This window comes from Dipteris shenzhenensis, chromosome 26 (assembly GCF_047967505.1).
Source record: "Dipteris shenzhenensis isolate YYH24624 ecotype China chromosome 26, Dip_SZ_1.0, whole genome shotgun sequence".
Lineage (NCBI taxonomy): Eukaryota > Viridiplantae > Streptophyta > Polypodiopsida > Gleicheniales > Dipteridaceae > Dipteris > Dipteris shenzhenensis.
The window spans coordinates 8,250,625-8,266,954 of NC_141621.1; the positions used below are offsets into that span (position 1 = coordinate 8,250,625).

The following is a 16,330-nucleotide window of genomic DNA, read 5'->3' on the forward strand; positions in this document are numbered from 1 at the left end:
TTTCCACTGGAAGACGCACCATTCCAAGTACGAGGGGGTGGAAGTCTTTTAGCAGAAATAACTTTTCTTGGACTTTGCCATCCATCAATTGGAGGTTTCTGTCCTTTTGTCGAAGGTTGAATAGCAGGAGGTGAATGTGAAGAAACATTCCCATTTGAAACCACTTGAGCTTTGCCTTTATCGTGAATTCCAGAAAGCTGTCTACTACCTTTGTTTTTATTTGCAATAGAAGTAGGAGCATCCTTGGTAGGCATTTGAACTGGTAAAACAGCAGGAGGCATTTTATGCTGATTCATTGGACACTGTGAAGCCATGTGTCCAAATTTTTTGCAGTCAAAACAAGCCCCTGCAAATAATCCCCATTTCAGTTTGTAAAAGGCACTTCCCATATCCACATTATTCACCGTGATTGAATAAGAGTCCGGTGTGGGATTATCAGTATCCCAAAGAATGCAAAATCGATTTGAATTGCCATTAGGCCGTGGTGGGCAGACCACTTTACCTAAAGAAGCTGCAATTTTAGGCAAGAGTGAGGCCATGCATTGTGGGAAGTCTACAACTTCAACCCAGACCGGGCATCTATGTCGGATTAAAGCCTGATAGTCCCTTGTGGGAGACCATGGCAATACATGCACCATTTGTTGCCCAAAAAAAAGAGGGGAATGTTCCAAAAGCATTTGTCTGTGTAGCTCGTCCACCATAATAACCTCAAAAAAACCCCTGGCTGCATAGTGCACTTTGCGAACAAACGAGCCAGCCAGTGTGCGAGTCAACCAGTTGCCTATCTCTGCAGCAGGTGGCATCCGGCCAAGAAAAAATAAAATTACTGCATTTTTAGCGAGTCAACCAGTTGCCTATCTCTGCAGCAGGTGGCATCCGGCCAAGAAAAAATAAAATTACTGCATTTTTAGCATATTCTCTGACAGGATCCACAATTCCATCTACTTCCACCATGAGGCCAACTGATGGAACCGAGTCTTTCCACTCTTTCCTGGTGTCTGCAAATCCTTCATGCATGACATCGTAGACCAGTTGGGCCTCAAGAGTATCATGAACTGGGTCATGCTGACCCTCAGCCTGCCTTTGTTTCTTGCAGTGAACCAAACGTTCCTTTTGAAATGTCTTTTCATAAGAATATTCAACCATGTCTTTGTAAAAGTTGGAGCTCAGAAAGGAGATACCTGTAAAGTGGTAGTAGAGGAAAAAAACCAGTCCCAAGAAAAGCCCACAGGAAGCCCACAGAGAAGAGCAAAAGAGTAGATTTGTAAGGAGAAAGAAGGGAAAAAAGGATGTAGAGGCCAAGATAGGATAGAAATCAGTTCTGTAGAGGGAAAAGAGAAAAAAACCAGCAGAAAAACCCCAGATGAAATATATTTCAAAGGGAAATAGCAGATTTTGGCGATGGGAAAGATGCAGCAGCCCCAGAGACTGAAGAGGAGAGAGATGGGAGCGAAGGCCTTCAAGATCAGGACGTGGCTGTAGTCCGGGTGCAAAACCCTGCGCAGAAAACAGACCGGGGACCAGAGCTGATGCAGGAACAGCAGGCTGCAGCAGGCGAAAATGGCCGTACAGGCCGTACAGCTGTACGGAAGCTGTACGGAGGTCTGACGAGCTGTACGGCTGCTTATATCTGCTCGAAAAGATCAGGTTCAGGGCGTTGATGCAGCGCAACAGGGGGCTGAAGCTCACGGGCTAGTTACAGGATGCTTTCGGGCTGATCTGCAAGGGCTGGCTCCTCTCAGCTCTCTCTCTCGACACACACACACACACCCCCCACTAGAAACACTCACGCGCGCGCGCGCACACACACACACACACAAACATACATAATGTGTGCCGTTGTGCTTAAATTAGGTTGTTGGCAAGGCACTAACTTCTTCATGTGGGCTTCTGCATTTAAATAAAAGAAGTGCAAATACTAGAAAAGTTGATGTGTATGCAATGGCTTGCAGGGTTTTGTGCTAATTCGGGATTCTCCATCTGTTGTGCAAGAAGCTGCATCCCTTGCTCCAAAGTTTCTTTGGAATGTCAGCATTCACAACATCTATGTAAACGGTGAGCAACACCGTAAAGAACAGCTATTGGTATGCCGCAAAAGGTTCTGGTTGATTGAGTGAACACATGTTTCCAAGTTTGTTCTTCAGTACGAGAATTGTAACAGGTGTGCACAGGATTTACTCAAAAACTGTGGGGGCAATCCTTGACACAAAGTTGAGGCTTTTAAGAAGTGGGATTTAAAAGCATATGCACATTGTAAATTTTGGTCAGAAAGCATGAAGGGCATATTCATTCTTGTATCTTTGTATCCTGGGGTCTCCAGCAATATTGTTTACAAAAGGAGAGTTTCTTTGTCAAACCTTATAACACTTTATTAGACTCAAAAGTACAGGGGGAGTTCAAAAGATCATCGCCTGTACATGCATTGAAGCAGTGGTTACAAAGGTTATGCATGAAAGTGAAAGTAGTCGTCAATATATTACTGTTGGAGATTTCAGCTTTGCTGTCCTACCAAGTTTCTGATACTGTCCTTGAGGAGCACTCATTCACAAACTCTTTTGCAAATTTAATTGATGTACAATGAACCAGCAACGTATTTAGCCAGTGATGCAGATTTTTGCAATTTATTTGCTTTCTGTTTCGATAGGGGGTAGAGGAATACAGAAGATGCATGAGAATTTATAAATGGATAAAATTTTGTGCAAACCAGTCTATTTATCCAGTGCTGTTTTTTAATTCTTGGCTAAAGGACTTCTTTTTACTTCTTAGAACATTACACTATTGAGAAACATTGGGGCCAGACATAGGTTAAAGCATATAATGGCAAATTCAAGTAGGTAAATCAGGTGGGGGAGAGAAAGTCTTGCTGTCTATCTAGGTCTAAGAGTGAGGGGGTGAAAAAAAACAAACCATATTCTTATTTCTGAGAAAAGAAAATCCTATTGCAATCCTACAACTTGAAAAACCACTTAGCATGGACCTTTAGCATGTGCCTCATTGGAGCAAGGTGTGATACTATTATAATGTCTTGCCTCAGCTTGGTTCCCTCCGATGACATCATTGCATGGCCTAAACCAAATCCTGTAAAATAATGTCTAAAATCATATTTTAGAAGATAGATTGATAGGTGATTAAACAATGATTCAGATTAATATGTGAAGGAAGCAGCCAGTGAGTGAGGCTGGTACATTATTTCTCAGGAATGGGAGAGGTCCAATTTGTTACATTAGTCTTACAGTTACAGATGAACATTTACCAAGTGGTTGTCCTCAATGATAGAGATAATGCAGTCAGGTCACGGCAATTATGGTAGAGGGAAATGTTAATACAAAAGACTGCCAGCTCACAAAGGACTAACTTCAGAAATTAATAGAAGAGATTCCAAAGAAAGCTAGCACAGGTTTGCACGGGCTTCCATAAGCAAGTCTTGAACAAATAGATTTGTGTAGATGCATTTACGTATGGCATATTTTCTGCGAATGATTGTGCATATAATGGGGTAAAATAATCTGCAATGGGAGAAAGGAAATGTGCCAGCTGAAAGAAAGGAGTGTTATAGGAGCCTAAAATGTTAGTGAAAAAAGACAAGAACTTGATAATTAAGATAGGGCTACAAAGAGGCAAGGTAAGAGTGGAAGAATAGCAAGACGCTGAGACAAAGTAATGGATCTAATGAGGGGGAAATCGAGAATTAACAAGGGAAATTAGAATCTAGAAGCCAAGCAAGACATTGGATCCCCAAGTTGGAATCTCCAACAGAAATGTAGCAAATGAAGTTAAACCATTATTGATACTGAAGTTCTTACTTCTTAATATTGTTCTCCCCGCCCCCCCCCCCCCCCCCCACCCTCCTGTTCCTAGCATGTTCTCCTGTAATACTTTTCCTTCTGAATGAGTTGCGTATGCAATTATACTCAGAATAACTGCCTAGTTTGCAAATGTAGCAAAATGTCTCATTATTATTAGTTCTTGTGTTTTGTGCTTACACCGAAATGTCCCACCATAAAATGGGAAATTCCCATTAATTAGTTGTTGGGATGAGAAGAGGGGTGAAAAGGAAGAGGGAAAGGGCATGATTAAACTAAGGGATAAAGGGGGGAGGGAGGAGTTTCAATTAAGAGACCACATAAGAAGGGAACATTAAAGAAGAAGGCACGTGCTAAAGGGGGAGGGGAATGGGGACCATTTGAAGGGGGCTTTAAAGAGGAAGGCACTACTAAAGGGTGAGGGAGAAGAGGGACAATTTATAATATTTTAGTTAGCACTAGGTATACTCTTCCACTCTATAGCTTAGTGGTAGGGCTCGCATGTGCGAAAGACAACATTGTGGGTTCCAATCCTACCCTCTTAAAGAATGTGCACTCTTCTTAGACATAGCTTAAAATAAATTAATTAACCCAAATAAGTCAATTAATCCATGGACAAGCATAGGTTAATTAACCTCTATGGTCCAAGCCTCTATCGATATGTGTGAGGAAATGAATGGTGAGGATGAGTGCACGAAGCGATGTCCATTGGAGGTCGCCATGGATTCGATAGATCAGGAGTGCGATGGAGCTCAGGATGGGGAAGGTGCTACGCCATCATATGTGGAGGTGCTTACGAAGAAGTTACAAAGTGGCTTTACCCTGCTACTCAAGGAGGATCTTCAGAAAATCATTCAAAACGAGGCGACTAGACGTGCCAAGGAAGTGGAGCGGAGACCGTGGTATGAATCAGGTAAGGCGCATGGAGTGGAGTGCAAGTTGGATGTGGGGGAGATTCGCCTGGAGTTGGAGAAACTGGCTCGGGGTGGCCTCTACTTCTTTATGGGACGCATATCGTTGTATGAGGAGTTCAAAGAATTTATGGTGTGTATGAGAGCAAGTTACGGGATTGCGCCTTTCAGTTTGCGGAGCCCCGGTGCTTATTATTCCTTGGTCCCCTGAGTTCATCATCGACGATTTCTTGCTACATGACTGCTCGGTGCTTGGGAATAACATTGGTAAACTGGCTGTCTCTCTTGGAAGAGTTCTCATTAGGGGAGAATTGGGGTCTCAAAAGGGCCACATAAGGAATTGATTAAGAAATGGATTAAGTTAATTACAAGTGAACCACTATGGTAACCCATGGGCTAAGGGTCCCTTAGCATTTACTCAACTGATATGGTTTGAAATTGATCAACCTTGGCCTTTAGATGGAGATGGGTGGTGGATGGATCAAAGGCTTTGGTGGGCTCCAAGTGGTAAGATTTGACAAGAGGAGGGCAAGGTTTGACTTTGTGGAGGCCTCATTAAGAGGGAAAAGGTGCCTTTTCATGTGCACCCTTGATCTAGATCCAAGATCAATGGCCAAGATGGAGGCGCCTGTTTGGAGGGCTAAGATGAAGGCACATTTTGGATGGTGGAGATGAAGATCCAAGATCAAGGGCCCAGATTGAAGCACCTGTTTGGATGGCCCAGATTGAAGCACCATTTGCTCTCACCTCCTCCCTTGGATGAGATCAGATTAGTGGCTAGAAGTGAGGACCATGGGTCTAAACCATGGGTGAGAGGTCTCCCCAACCATAAATACTCAACATGTCCTTTTGGACAACACAACATACTAGTGTCCCACACAAAGAAGCACTCTCATTGGTACACCTCAAATCCCTCTCTAATTCCTTGAAATTAGGAAACACTAATTGGAGGCCCCCGTTTGGGACCCATTTCTCCCCTAATGTAAGATTCCACCATCCACCTGGCTCTCGGCGCATGGGTTTGGAAAAGGGTCTGGATTCTCTGGGATTGAATGCAGGAAATACCAGAGTTTATCAACGTCAGGTTTTGGAATGGTGCTAAATTCACGGTTTAGGTCAAATTCAGTCCGTTTCCAGATGCATGCTATGTGTGCAAAAGGCTTGGTCACTTTGCTAGAAACTACCCGCTCAAGTCGGCTAACGTATCGTTGGCGATGGGAGATACGACCTCTCCCGTGAATGAAGGGACGGTGGTAGCGAATGAAGGAACGGGAAAGACGATCCTGTCCTTGGAGTCCCGCTTGTGATCTAGTTGACATGTGTGAGAAGTCTAATAGTGTCTTGACAACGGAAGGAACCCCGCCGGATGCCTTCCGATGGAACCCCGCAACCTCAAGGGCCAGATCAATGGAGGGTGGTGGGGAAGAAGGGTAAGTCTAAAGCTAAGTGGCAGGAGGATGAAACACATGCGAGGGATGAGCTGTCACATGCGATCACTAAGGAGGAATTCTCTACCCCGGAGCCCATTGGGCAGAACTGCCCCAATGGTGAAAACAAGGATGAGGAGATGCTGTGAGGAGATCACTTGAGGGGAAGTCCCCACAGAATCTTCAAATTGCATGTTTGTCATTAGGAGAGTGAAGTCTAGCATAATCCTTCTTCAGGAATTCAAGTGTGGCTGTGAAGATTCGTGGTGGTTCTCATTTGATAAAATGGGGTATTCAGTCTTTGTTAATTGTCCCAAGAGGGGGAAGGGGGGGGCAACGGTGTTAGTGTTAAAATCGTTACAACTAAAAGAAACCCTTAGTAGTGTGCAAGGCTGGGTTCTTGGGGTCTCTCTATCTATCGAGGGACTCAATTTTGGGGTAGTCAATGTTTATGCCCCAAATTCCAATGCTGAGAGAACTGAATGTTAGCGTGACTTAAGCAAGGCTTTGGTAGGGGATTACTAGGTCCTAGGCGGAGATCCTAGGCGGAGATTGGAACTCCATGGAAGGGTTGGAAGATAGAACTCATGTAGGCGCTCTGATAATGGGAGGAGAGCGTGAGGCATGGGAGGAGTTAAGTTTATAGTAGGGTTTGATAGATGCTAGGGAGTTGGTCGCTGAAGGTCTTTCAAAATACACGTGGAACAACTGTAGGAAGAAAAGTGAATTCAGGGCTGGTAGATTAGATAGATTCTATATTTCAAGAGAGGCCTGGTGGACTCGCAAACCCTTTTAAGGGAGGTGTATTGCCTCTACCGCCCTCTCAGACCACATCCCTCTTAGACCACATCCCTCCTAGACCACACCCCTGTGTGGTAGAAATTCCATCTCCCATGCAAGGTGGACAGATCTAAAGATGTACCATTCAAATTCAATAAAAAGGTTATGGAAATTTGCAAGCTTGTTAGGAAATTTTTGGCGGCGGGCACAAAGAATCCTCTTTGACAATGGGATGCAGCTACCCACAAAGTAATGTGCATTGCTAAAGGACGAATACCGTAAGGCAAGGAGGGATAAAAAGGTCAAGTGGCACATGATCTCAAGCACTAGAGAGGCTCTAAGGAATGCTGTACTAGGCACCCCAAAAGATTCGATTCTCAGTATGCTCTTGGTGGAGACTGAGCTAGCTATCTAGGATTGGGAATTAAATGAGGTTGACTAGGAGTAGGCAGCTATGGTGGTGGTTGGATCAAGGGGATTGCCTATCTAAAGTTTTCTTCTTCAATCTTTAAGAACGAACCAAAAAAGAGATCTAATCGACAAAGGAGAGGATGCTCAAGGTGTGGTGGTGACCGAGTTTTGGCATGTGGCGGCAGTGTTTCATGCCCGTTTCATCGGGAATTGAATGCAATTGTGGGAGAAGATCCAGCTCTCAGCATTCTGACTGGGAGGATGCATTAAATTGTTCTCTAGATGGAATTGATTCTCGAGTGTCATATTATCACAGGGGCCGCCTCTCTAGGCCATTTGACGTGAGGGAACTGGAAGAGGCCTTAAATACACTGGTGGAAGATAAGTCCCAGATACCAATGGGCTTAACGCATAATTATTCAAAACCTTTTGGGATGTGTTGGGGGCAGAGACCTCACAGAGATGGCGAATGCGATGGTTGAGGCAGGTCCATTAACAGAAGATGTTAATGCATGACTTATGAAACTTTTCCCTAAGAGGCAGAGCAGGATCAAGGTGGGAGATTGGCGGCCTATTACAATGCTGAATACATCCTACAAGATTATAGCAAAAGCGATGGCAATTAGGATTCGAGACATTTGTAGTAAGGTGGTGGATGAGGAGTAAAATGGGTTCGTTAGGGGTAGGGACATCTACGAAAATATCTTGAATGTGGCCCTTGCTCTGGACTATGCCTCTGCATCTGGTCAGAAGGTCATGCTGCTTGGCCTCGACATGGATAAGACCTATGACAGAGTCTGCTGGGATTAGATACTAGTTGTGTTGTCTTGTTTGGGCTTTGGGATGGATTTGATTCATGAAGAAGGTTCAGTGCCTATTTGGGAATGTGTCGATGGTTCTCTACATCAATAGAGGGGAAGTCGGTGACTTCAAACTCAAGAGGTCAATACACCAAGGGTGCTTGCTCGCCCCCCTTTTGTATGCCATATGCACGATTCCACTAATGAATATGATCAAGAGGAAAGTGGCGACTGGGGAGATCAGGGGCCTTTGCCTTTCTTTAGGGAATCACTTTACTCATCAGCTCTTCGTAGGATGACACCCTAGCCATCATACAAGAGGATAGAGAGAGCATCGAGCACCTCATAGAGGTGATTTTAATATCTTTTGCAGGGCCTTAGGATCGAAATGCAGCTGGGCTAAAATGTTTGAAATGTCTTTTGTAGGGCCTTAAAATAGAGGGATAAAATGTTCTTGCTCCATACCATGCGAATGCCACGCCTGACTGGGCGAGAAGTCAGGGGGTGATGGTCATCCCTAGAGGCCAGATTGTAAGATATCTAGGGGCTCCTTTGGGGCTCGACATCTCTCTCAGACAACGGTTTTAGTGGTCCAAGGACAAAATCAAAACTAATCTCAAGGCTTGGAATGGAATCTGTATAGGATGGAATGCTAGGTGCTTGGTGGTGTAGCATATCCTAGCCGCCTCAGCTGGCATCGTCATGCACTTCAAAAAATCTCAATGGCTAGAAATTGAGGCCCTCTTCTATTCCTGTGGGCGGAAGAGCCAGGCAGAAAGAAGATGCATTATATCCCATGGAATCATCTGAAGGTTCCCGAATTGTAGGGAGGAGTTGGGTTGCCAGATATTAGGATCAGAAATACGGCTCTTTTGGGAAAGCTCCTACCGTGCCTCTTCAAGAAGCCGGTGCCCTGGGTAGAGATTGTCAAGGAAAAGTTGGCGAGAGCAAAAGGTAAAGGGGTGGGCTCGTGGAGTGGCCTAAAGTGGTATGATAAACTGTTCTCCTCCTTCCCGATATTGACCTCGGGTTTTGTTTTGCATTGATTGTCTGAAATGGAGAGGTAGAAAGCGGCTCAAAGGGGACAACAGTATGTTGGAGTCTATATGGTGGACTAAGGCACCCCAGAGGGAAGGTGAAGCATTTTCCCGACATGACATGAAGGGGGCTAGGAATCTTTTCAAAAAAGGTATAAGGGTATGGTTTGATTTATGGGATGCGATAAAGGCCGACTAGAGACCAATGGAGGACCTTCGAGTCGAGTATCGCATGACGGATGGTGAGACTGACTTGATTAGGGCTGTCTTGGAAAGGATTCCAAAAGGATGGTCATCGATCCTTGTGGCGGGGGCTGAGGATGGTGTGAACGTGCATTGGAGGTTGGGGAAGATGGCGGCCCTCAACAAAATCTTAGCTAGAAGTCTATACATGTAGCTCCTCGGGTGGCAAGGCTCATGCACTCGACTAAATAAGATATGGGGCCTTAGGAGGGGGTCTACCTGGTGGAGGTCGAGGTTTATGGGAATTTGGAAAGAGTGCAAAGTGGGCAAAGCCAAATTCATGATGTGGGAAATTCTGAATTACTGGTTGCTTGTGAAAGCCAAAATTGGGAAGAGAGTGGTTGTAAACCCATGCTATGTTCTTCGTGAAAAGATGAACGAAGACGTGAGAAACCTCTTGTGGAAATGTCCCATAGCTAGGGAGGTGTGGCATAAAGTGGAATTGGCGGTCCACTCATTTGGACTGATGGTGGCCAAGTTCTTACTGGGTCATCAGTGGTGCCTACCACTCTTGGGAGATACTATGCACTTACCTTCAATGTTGGTGGCATGCTGGCCTTAAGTGAGGGCAGCTATTCTTCTTGCTATATGGGAGGTAAGGAATAAAAACTCATTTTGTCACGAAATCCAGTTGGGATTTAGAGCCCCGTCCACCATTGTGGCAGCAACCAAGGTAATCTTTCACGACTTCAGTCATGTTTTGGAGACCTCTGAATTAGTGATCAGTCATGCTATCTGCTCCATTGATGCTTTCCTCCGATGGGAGTAGGGTGTGATTTTTTCTGCAGCATGTAGCATAGGCCGTGGCCTCTAGCATATCATGGCCAAATTTTGTACAAGGTCAAGTTTTGTTAGGGCTGACCACCCCTTTACTTCCTGGGTGCTAAACCAATAGTGATTGTAAACAACTTCCTTGTTGTATCCATATCCATAATTGCTAGCAACATGCCTTCTAGCAATAGCATCATAATAAGGGGGTAGCTCATTCATCATCTTGGTGACTTTTAAACAACACATGCCTCCCTTTTAAATCCATATTCATAATTGCTAGTGAAAATAAAGGGGTCAATAATTCTTAGTGGTAAAACATGCAATGCCCCCTTGTCCGTAATTGTTAAGGGAACGTCCTTCCCCCTTCTCCAATCTCATGTGCCTCCTTCTTTTAGGCCCCCTACCCTTCATTATACTTTAATTGAAACTCCTCCCCTCCCCCATTTATCCATTAGTTTAATCATGCCTTTTCCCTTTTCCTTTCACCCCTCTTCTTTTCTCCACAACTAATTGATAGGAATTTTGATTAAAAGTTCTCTAGGGGACATACTGGGGTCAACAGTGGCTTTGGAAATTACAAAAATGCACACAACATTGTCGTAGCGACTGTTATAGTGTTACTAATGACTTTCGAACTTAAATAATCATCATCACATTCAATCTAAACATAAGATAGGAGGCCAGAAAGAGGCTAGCTAGCACAGTCAATGCAAAAAAAGGAGGCCAAAAAGAGGCTAGGATAGTTGAGAAGAAGGGTTTTCAAACGAGTCATGGTGTTGATCCATACGTTAGTAGAAGAAGTTTCTATCATCAAGTTCCAAGCACCTTCGTCCATCGAAATATCGGAGGTGGAGCCAAAATTGAGAATGGTATGTTCACGATTGTATGGAGGTATGGTTGCATGACCAAGAAACAAAGCGAAGTAGCTGAATTGAAATAATGTTAGGAGCGTACGACCCTCATATGGCAATGCCTTCTGATTTGAATTGTTTTGGATGTTAAGCAATATAAAAATGTGCTATTAGCTCTTTCGTTTATTGGTATCAGAGCATCCATAAGAGCATATTAGTCGTGGGCTTCTACATAGATCTCCATCAATGACTAGGATGTAGCATCTAGCGGTGCACATTGTTTCATGGGAGGTGCTTGACAAAACAAATATCAGTGCATGGATAAGGCTGTTTATAGACTTGAGCACCATGGACACCACCTGTGCACGGGGCAAGATTAGTCGCCTAGGTCAAGCCCATGGCCTAGATGCATTCACCCTTAGTGAATTGAGCCAATCACATCTTGGGGGTTTAATGACAGTAGTTGAGAATTCTCAGCATTGGAGGTCACGTCCTGCTCCTCTTTGCATTTGCTTAGGGCGACTAGTCTTGTGGTGATGCAAGGGAGGGCAAGTGGTATAAGACATAAATGCATCATTATGCTAAAGATTAAAATGCTTTATTCTCTTCTTTATATCTACTATGTACAATCTAATAGTAACATTGTTTGTAGTGTGAAGTAGTGACTTGTCATTCTTTTTATGTTGGTTTTCTACTACAAATTGGAAAATTGCGCACCAACACACACACACACACACACACACACACTTCCTATCCTCTTTTTTCCTCTTGAACATACTAATTACTTTTCTTCCCTTTATAATCCCTTGAAAACCCTTTTATACTGCCTTTTCCTCTTTCTCCCTCTCTCTAGATTTTTTCTCTCACTCTCTCTCTACTCTTTTGTCCCCTCTCTTTCTCCTAAACTCCCCTAAAACCTCTCAATTTACCCCACTCTAGCACCTAATTATTTCTTATTTTCCTAATTCTCTCCTAATTTTTTGTATTTTTCCCATTCTCCCTTGTCTTTCCCTAACTTTCCTTTCCCAATCTCATAATTCTCCCTAATTATTTCCTATTTCTCCTAAATTTTCCTAAATTGTTTCTAATTTCTCTCTATTTCTTCTATTTTAAAAATTTCCCCTAATCTTTTCTTTATTTTTCCTACTTTTCTTTTTTTTCTCATTTCCTAAATCACCCTATTTTTTCTTAATTTTATCCTAATTTTTAATTTCCCCGGATTATCTCCTATTTTCTCACTATTTTTCCTAATTTTTTCCTAAATTATTCCTAGATTAGTCCTAATTTTGTCCTTAATTTTTGTTTCTAAGTATTCCTAAATATTTTCATATTTACTTCTTCTCTACTTTTCTAAACCTACCCCCCCCTTGTGTGTGTGTGTGTGTGTGTGTATTCTTCTCTCAACAACCCCCCCTCCCCCTGACTTCCCCTCTCCCCTGACTACCCTTCCTTAGCTTTTTAAAACCCTCCTCGCATATATTTTCATCCCTAACTACTCATAGCCTACGATGGCACACCCAGCCTGGTTAGCATAGTACTGCCACACTCCACTGTCCTGTTGCCTATTGCACGATTACTCTAACTACTTCCCCCTTATCTCTAGCTAACATCTCTCCTCAACAACCTTGTGCGAGTTTGCCTCCCCATTTATGTTCGTCGCTAATGTGTTGCTGTTGAATTTCTATGTAGTTCACTGTTGGCGACGCTATCACCTGTTCGTGGTGCCACCCACCTCTGCCTACTGCATCCCGTGACCCCACCCCATACCAGTTCATGCCCTTCGCCCTCGATGACCGGCCACAAATCTTGAGGTTTTTTCTCGCTGGTACTTTTCCTTAATTTCTTTGCACTTGATGTTGCATTGCCTCTTTTGTAAACTCTTCTTTGTCCATCGGTTCACGGCTTGTAGTTAGCAACTTGGACTCTAAGGAGCTTTTAAATAATGATTCTCATCATTAGTCGGTTTCTCATTCCCTCCATTACATTCACTTGTGCCTTTATTTTAGTACCTCTTAATTCACAATGCCCCCGCCCCTCCCTTCCCCACAACCCCTCTCCACCCTTCCCAACCCTCCTTTATGAGTTATTTCACCAACCCTTCCTTTAACCTTAAGCCTCAAATTCACTCAAGGTTACTTCAATCTAGCTGACACTGATAAGTTTACATCAAGCTTGATAAGTTTGTGGTTAGGTTGTAATTTTTATTGTGATCTTGATAACAAGGGAGGGGTGTTTATGACACCTGTCTTCCAAATTAAAGTTAAGCTGGTTCTTACCATGTTTTCTTGTGGGATGGTGGCAGGTAGGCATACTCCCCTCTTCAATAAAAGTGATGCTTGTTGGGACTTATCCAAGCTCAAAACTTCTATACAATTTCCACAAAGCCATTTCTACAAAATGGCCCACTGCTAGTTTCCTTTATAAACAGGGATTCATCGACTTATACAAACTTTTCTGTTAATACAATTAGTCATATTCCATTGTCTAGCTTCGCTCTTTTGTCTTTTCACTATGCAAAGGGGTTTATCAAGTCTTCTACACACAGGTCATTTCCCCTGCAACTCTGGACGGTTGCACATAGTACACTTAAGTCATTGAGGCCTTTTTTGGCTTCTTGACTCCCTTCTTTAACTTGTTCTTTATTTGTTTTATTTTTTATAATAAACATCTTTCTTATCCTTCTCTTGTTCTTGAAAAATTATTCATCGGATGCCATAGTCCAAAGCCAAAACTCTCAACATCTCACCCCTAATTCCGGCTCCCACCTCCCAAACAATACATTTAAGTCATCATGGCTTTTGGCCTGTTGACTCCTTTTATTTCTCTTTTGTGCAATACTGGTTTATTACACTCACCTTGTTAGTTTTTCCCTTTTTATATAAAACTCTTCTAACCTAGATTGTTGTCATAATTGTCCAGTTCCTTTGCTTGCCTAATATTTCTATAACCACAACTTACCCATATATCTATTCAACCAATTTGCTTCCATACTGTTTACGTACCGCACTCAAGTACTTCTCTTCCATTCCTTTTCCATTACTTTAAATTGCACTTCTCAATACTTCTTTTTCTCTTCAGGTAGACAGTAGGTCATCACACTAGGTAATGACCTACTGTCTCACTTACTGTGTTGTATCCTACTGGGACAAATGTGGGTACACACACACACACACTCACACTTACTATCCTCTTTTTTCCTCTTGAACATACTAATTACTTTTCTTCCCTTTATAATCGCTTGAAAACCCTTTTATACTTCCTTTCCCTCTTTCTCCCTCTCTCTAGATTTTTTCCCTCACTCTCTCTCTACTCTTTTCTCTCCTCTCTTTCTCCTAAACTACCGTAAAACCTCTTAGTTTACCCCACTCTAGCACCTAATTATTTCTTAATTTTTCCTAATTCTCTCCTATTTTTATGTAACTTTCCCATTCTCCTGTGTCTTTCCCTAACTTTCCTTTCCCGATTTCATAATTCTCCCTATTTATTTCCTATTTCTCCCTATTTCTCCTAATTTTTCCTAAATTGTTTCTAATTTCTCTCTATTTCTCCTATTTTTAAAAATTTCCCTAATCTTATCTTTATTTTTCATACTTTTCCTTTTTTCCTCATTTCCTAAATCACCCTATTTTTTCTTAATTTTATCCTAATTTTTAATTTCCCCAAATTATCTCCTATTTTCTCACTATCTTTCCTAAATTTTTTGTAAATTATTCCTAGATTAGGCCTAATTTTCTCCTTAATTTCTGTTTCTAAGTATTCCTAAATCTTTTCATATTTACTTCTCTACTTTTCTAAACCCCCCCTCGGTGTGTGTGTGTGTCTGTTTGTGTGTGTGTGTGTGTGTGTGTATGTGTTTGTGTGTGTGTGTGTGTGTGTATTCTTCTCTCAACAACCACCCCTCCCCCTCGACTTTCCCTCTCCCCCGACTACCCTTCCTTAGCCTTTTTAAACCCTTTTTGCATATATTTTCATCCCTAACTACTCGTAGCCTACTCCTATCCTGGCACACCCGACCTACAAAGCATCAGAAGTGGTTGAAATGGATTGGCCTATGCAGTATGCAAGTCTCCTCTAGGCATCCTGGAAAGCTTCTCCATAGTCTCTCGCACAGTACGAAAGCTTCCAAAGGAGTGGAGGTATGCTTGCTGTGGCAACGTTATGCTTTCTCCGAAAATTATTGCACAAGTTTTCCAACTACCAATTATCAATAATGAGGAAGTAATCTACAAAAAAGACGTGAACTCCGACATGCAAAAGGAGTTCGGCCCCTCGAAAACGCAAAAAAACTACTTCATCAACAACGTGCAAGACTTGAGGAGACACCAACAAATCGTATGGTATCTTGAGTGGGTGCAGGTGCTTGTCAAGACCAACATGATGAGTCGAGACTCCTATGCAACCCTCAACGGAGTTGAGAAGGGTACCAAAATTTTGTGGGCGCATCTCCTAAACTCTCGATTGATGAGTGAAATTGCAAAGAAGGACTTAAGCGCTTCCAATGCGCATTCAAAGATTGGGCCTTTCATTGTAGCCCTGTTTGAATTTGCACGTCAATTGGATGGAAAGGGCTCGGACACAATTCAACATTTCAGCCCAGAGCACATGAAAGGTAAACAGGCGCAAACACCCTAGGAGGACAAGGCAAAGAAGGACATGATGAAAGCCTTGAAAGATGCCCAATACTCCTTAGAAGACGCATCTATGGTAGTATATGGATAGTCCCTGGCAGATTGACTCTAGGATACACCCCTGGTAGGGGAGGAGTTTCTAGCCTCACCATTCGAATAGAAATCCTCAAAGAAGATCAAGCTCAATCTTCGATCTAAGTTTGTGCCTCTAAAGACCGAGAAATGGAACAAACCAGAGGATAGCCTTGCTAGCATTTTATTGACAACACCTCCTAGGAGCGGTTTCTAGCAATTCTCCCTTGTTCACAGGATGGCCGACTTGTCGCAACATCACCAACACAGAAGCAGAAGGTTCCGACAACAGAGGGAGTATAGGACAGCACTAACCCTAATCATGCATTATAAGTTTTACAACACTATGTTGAGGAACAGAGGACCATTCAACAGCAATTGTGACAGCAGGTCCAAGAATTAACCAAAGATAAGTGGGCCAGTCATTAGTACATTCTAAAGCAGGCCGACCTACAAAAGGAACTACATGCTACATAGTTAGAACTCGAGGAGGTCAAAAGAGAGTATGCCCAATACAGAACCATGCAGGAGAAGAATGTCTCAAAGCTCACTGCACAGGTAAGAGTTCAGAAAGAATGCTTGCCCACTATCACAAA

General features: G+C 42.9%; 1 protein-coding gene across 1 annotated transcript in view; it reads left to right on the forward strand.

Annotated features, from left to right (window-relative positions):
- Positions 1–2,641, forward strand: part of LOC147884621 (putative methyltransferase PMT6) — a 38,672-nt gene extending 36,031 nt beyond the window's left edge. Inside the window, exon 7 of the mRNA XM_087397666.1 lies at positions 1,953–2,641. Within this exon, the coding sequence (XP_087253792.1) occupies positions 1,953–2,117 (165 nt within the window). The 3' untranslated portion in view covers positions 2,118–2,641. The remainder of the gene's footprint in view (positions 1–1,952) is intronic.
- Positions 2,642–16,330: the final 13,689 nt, after the last annotated feature.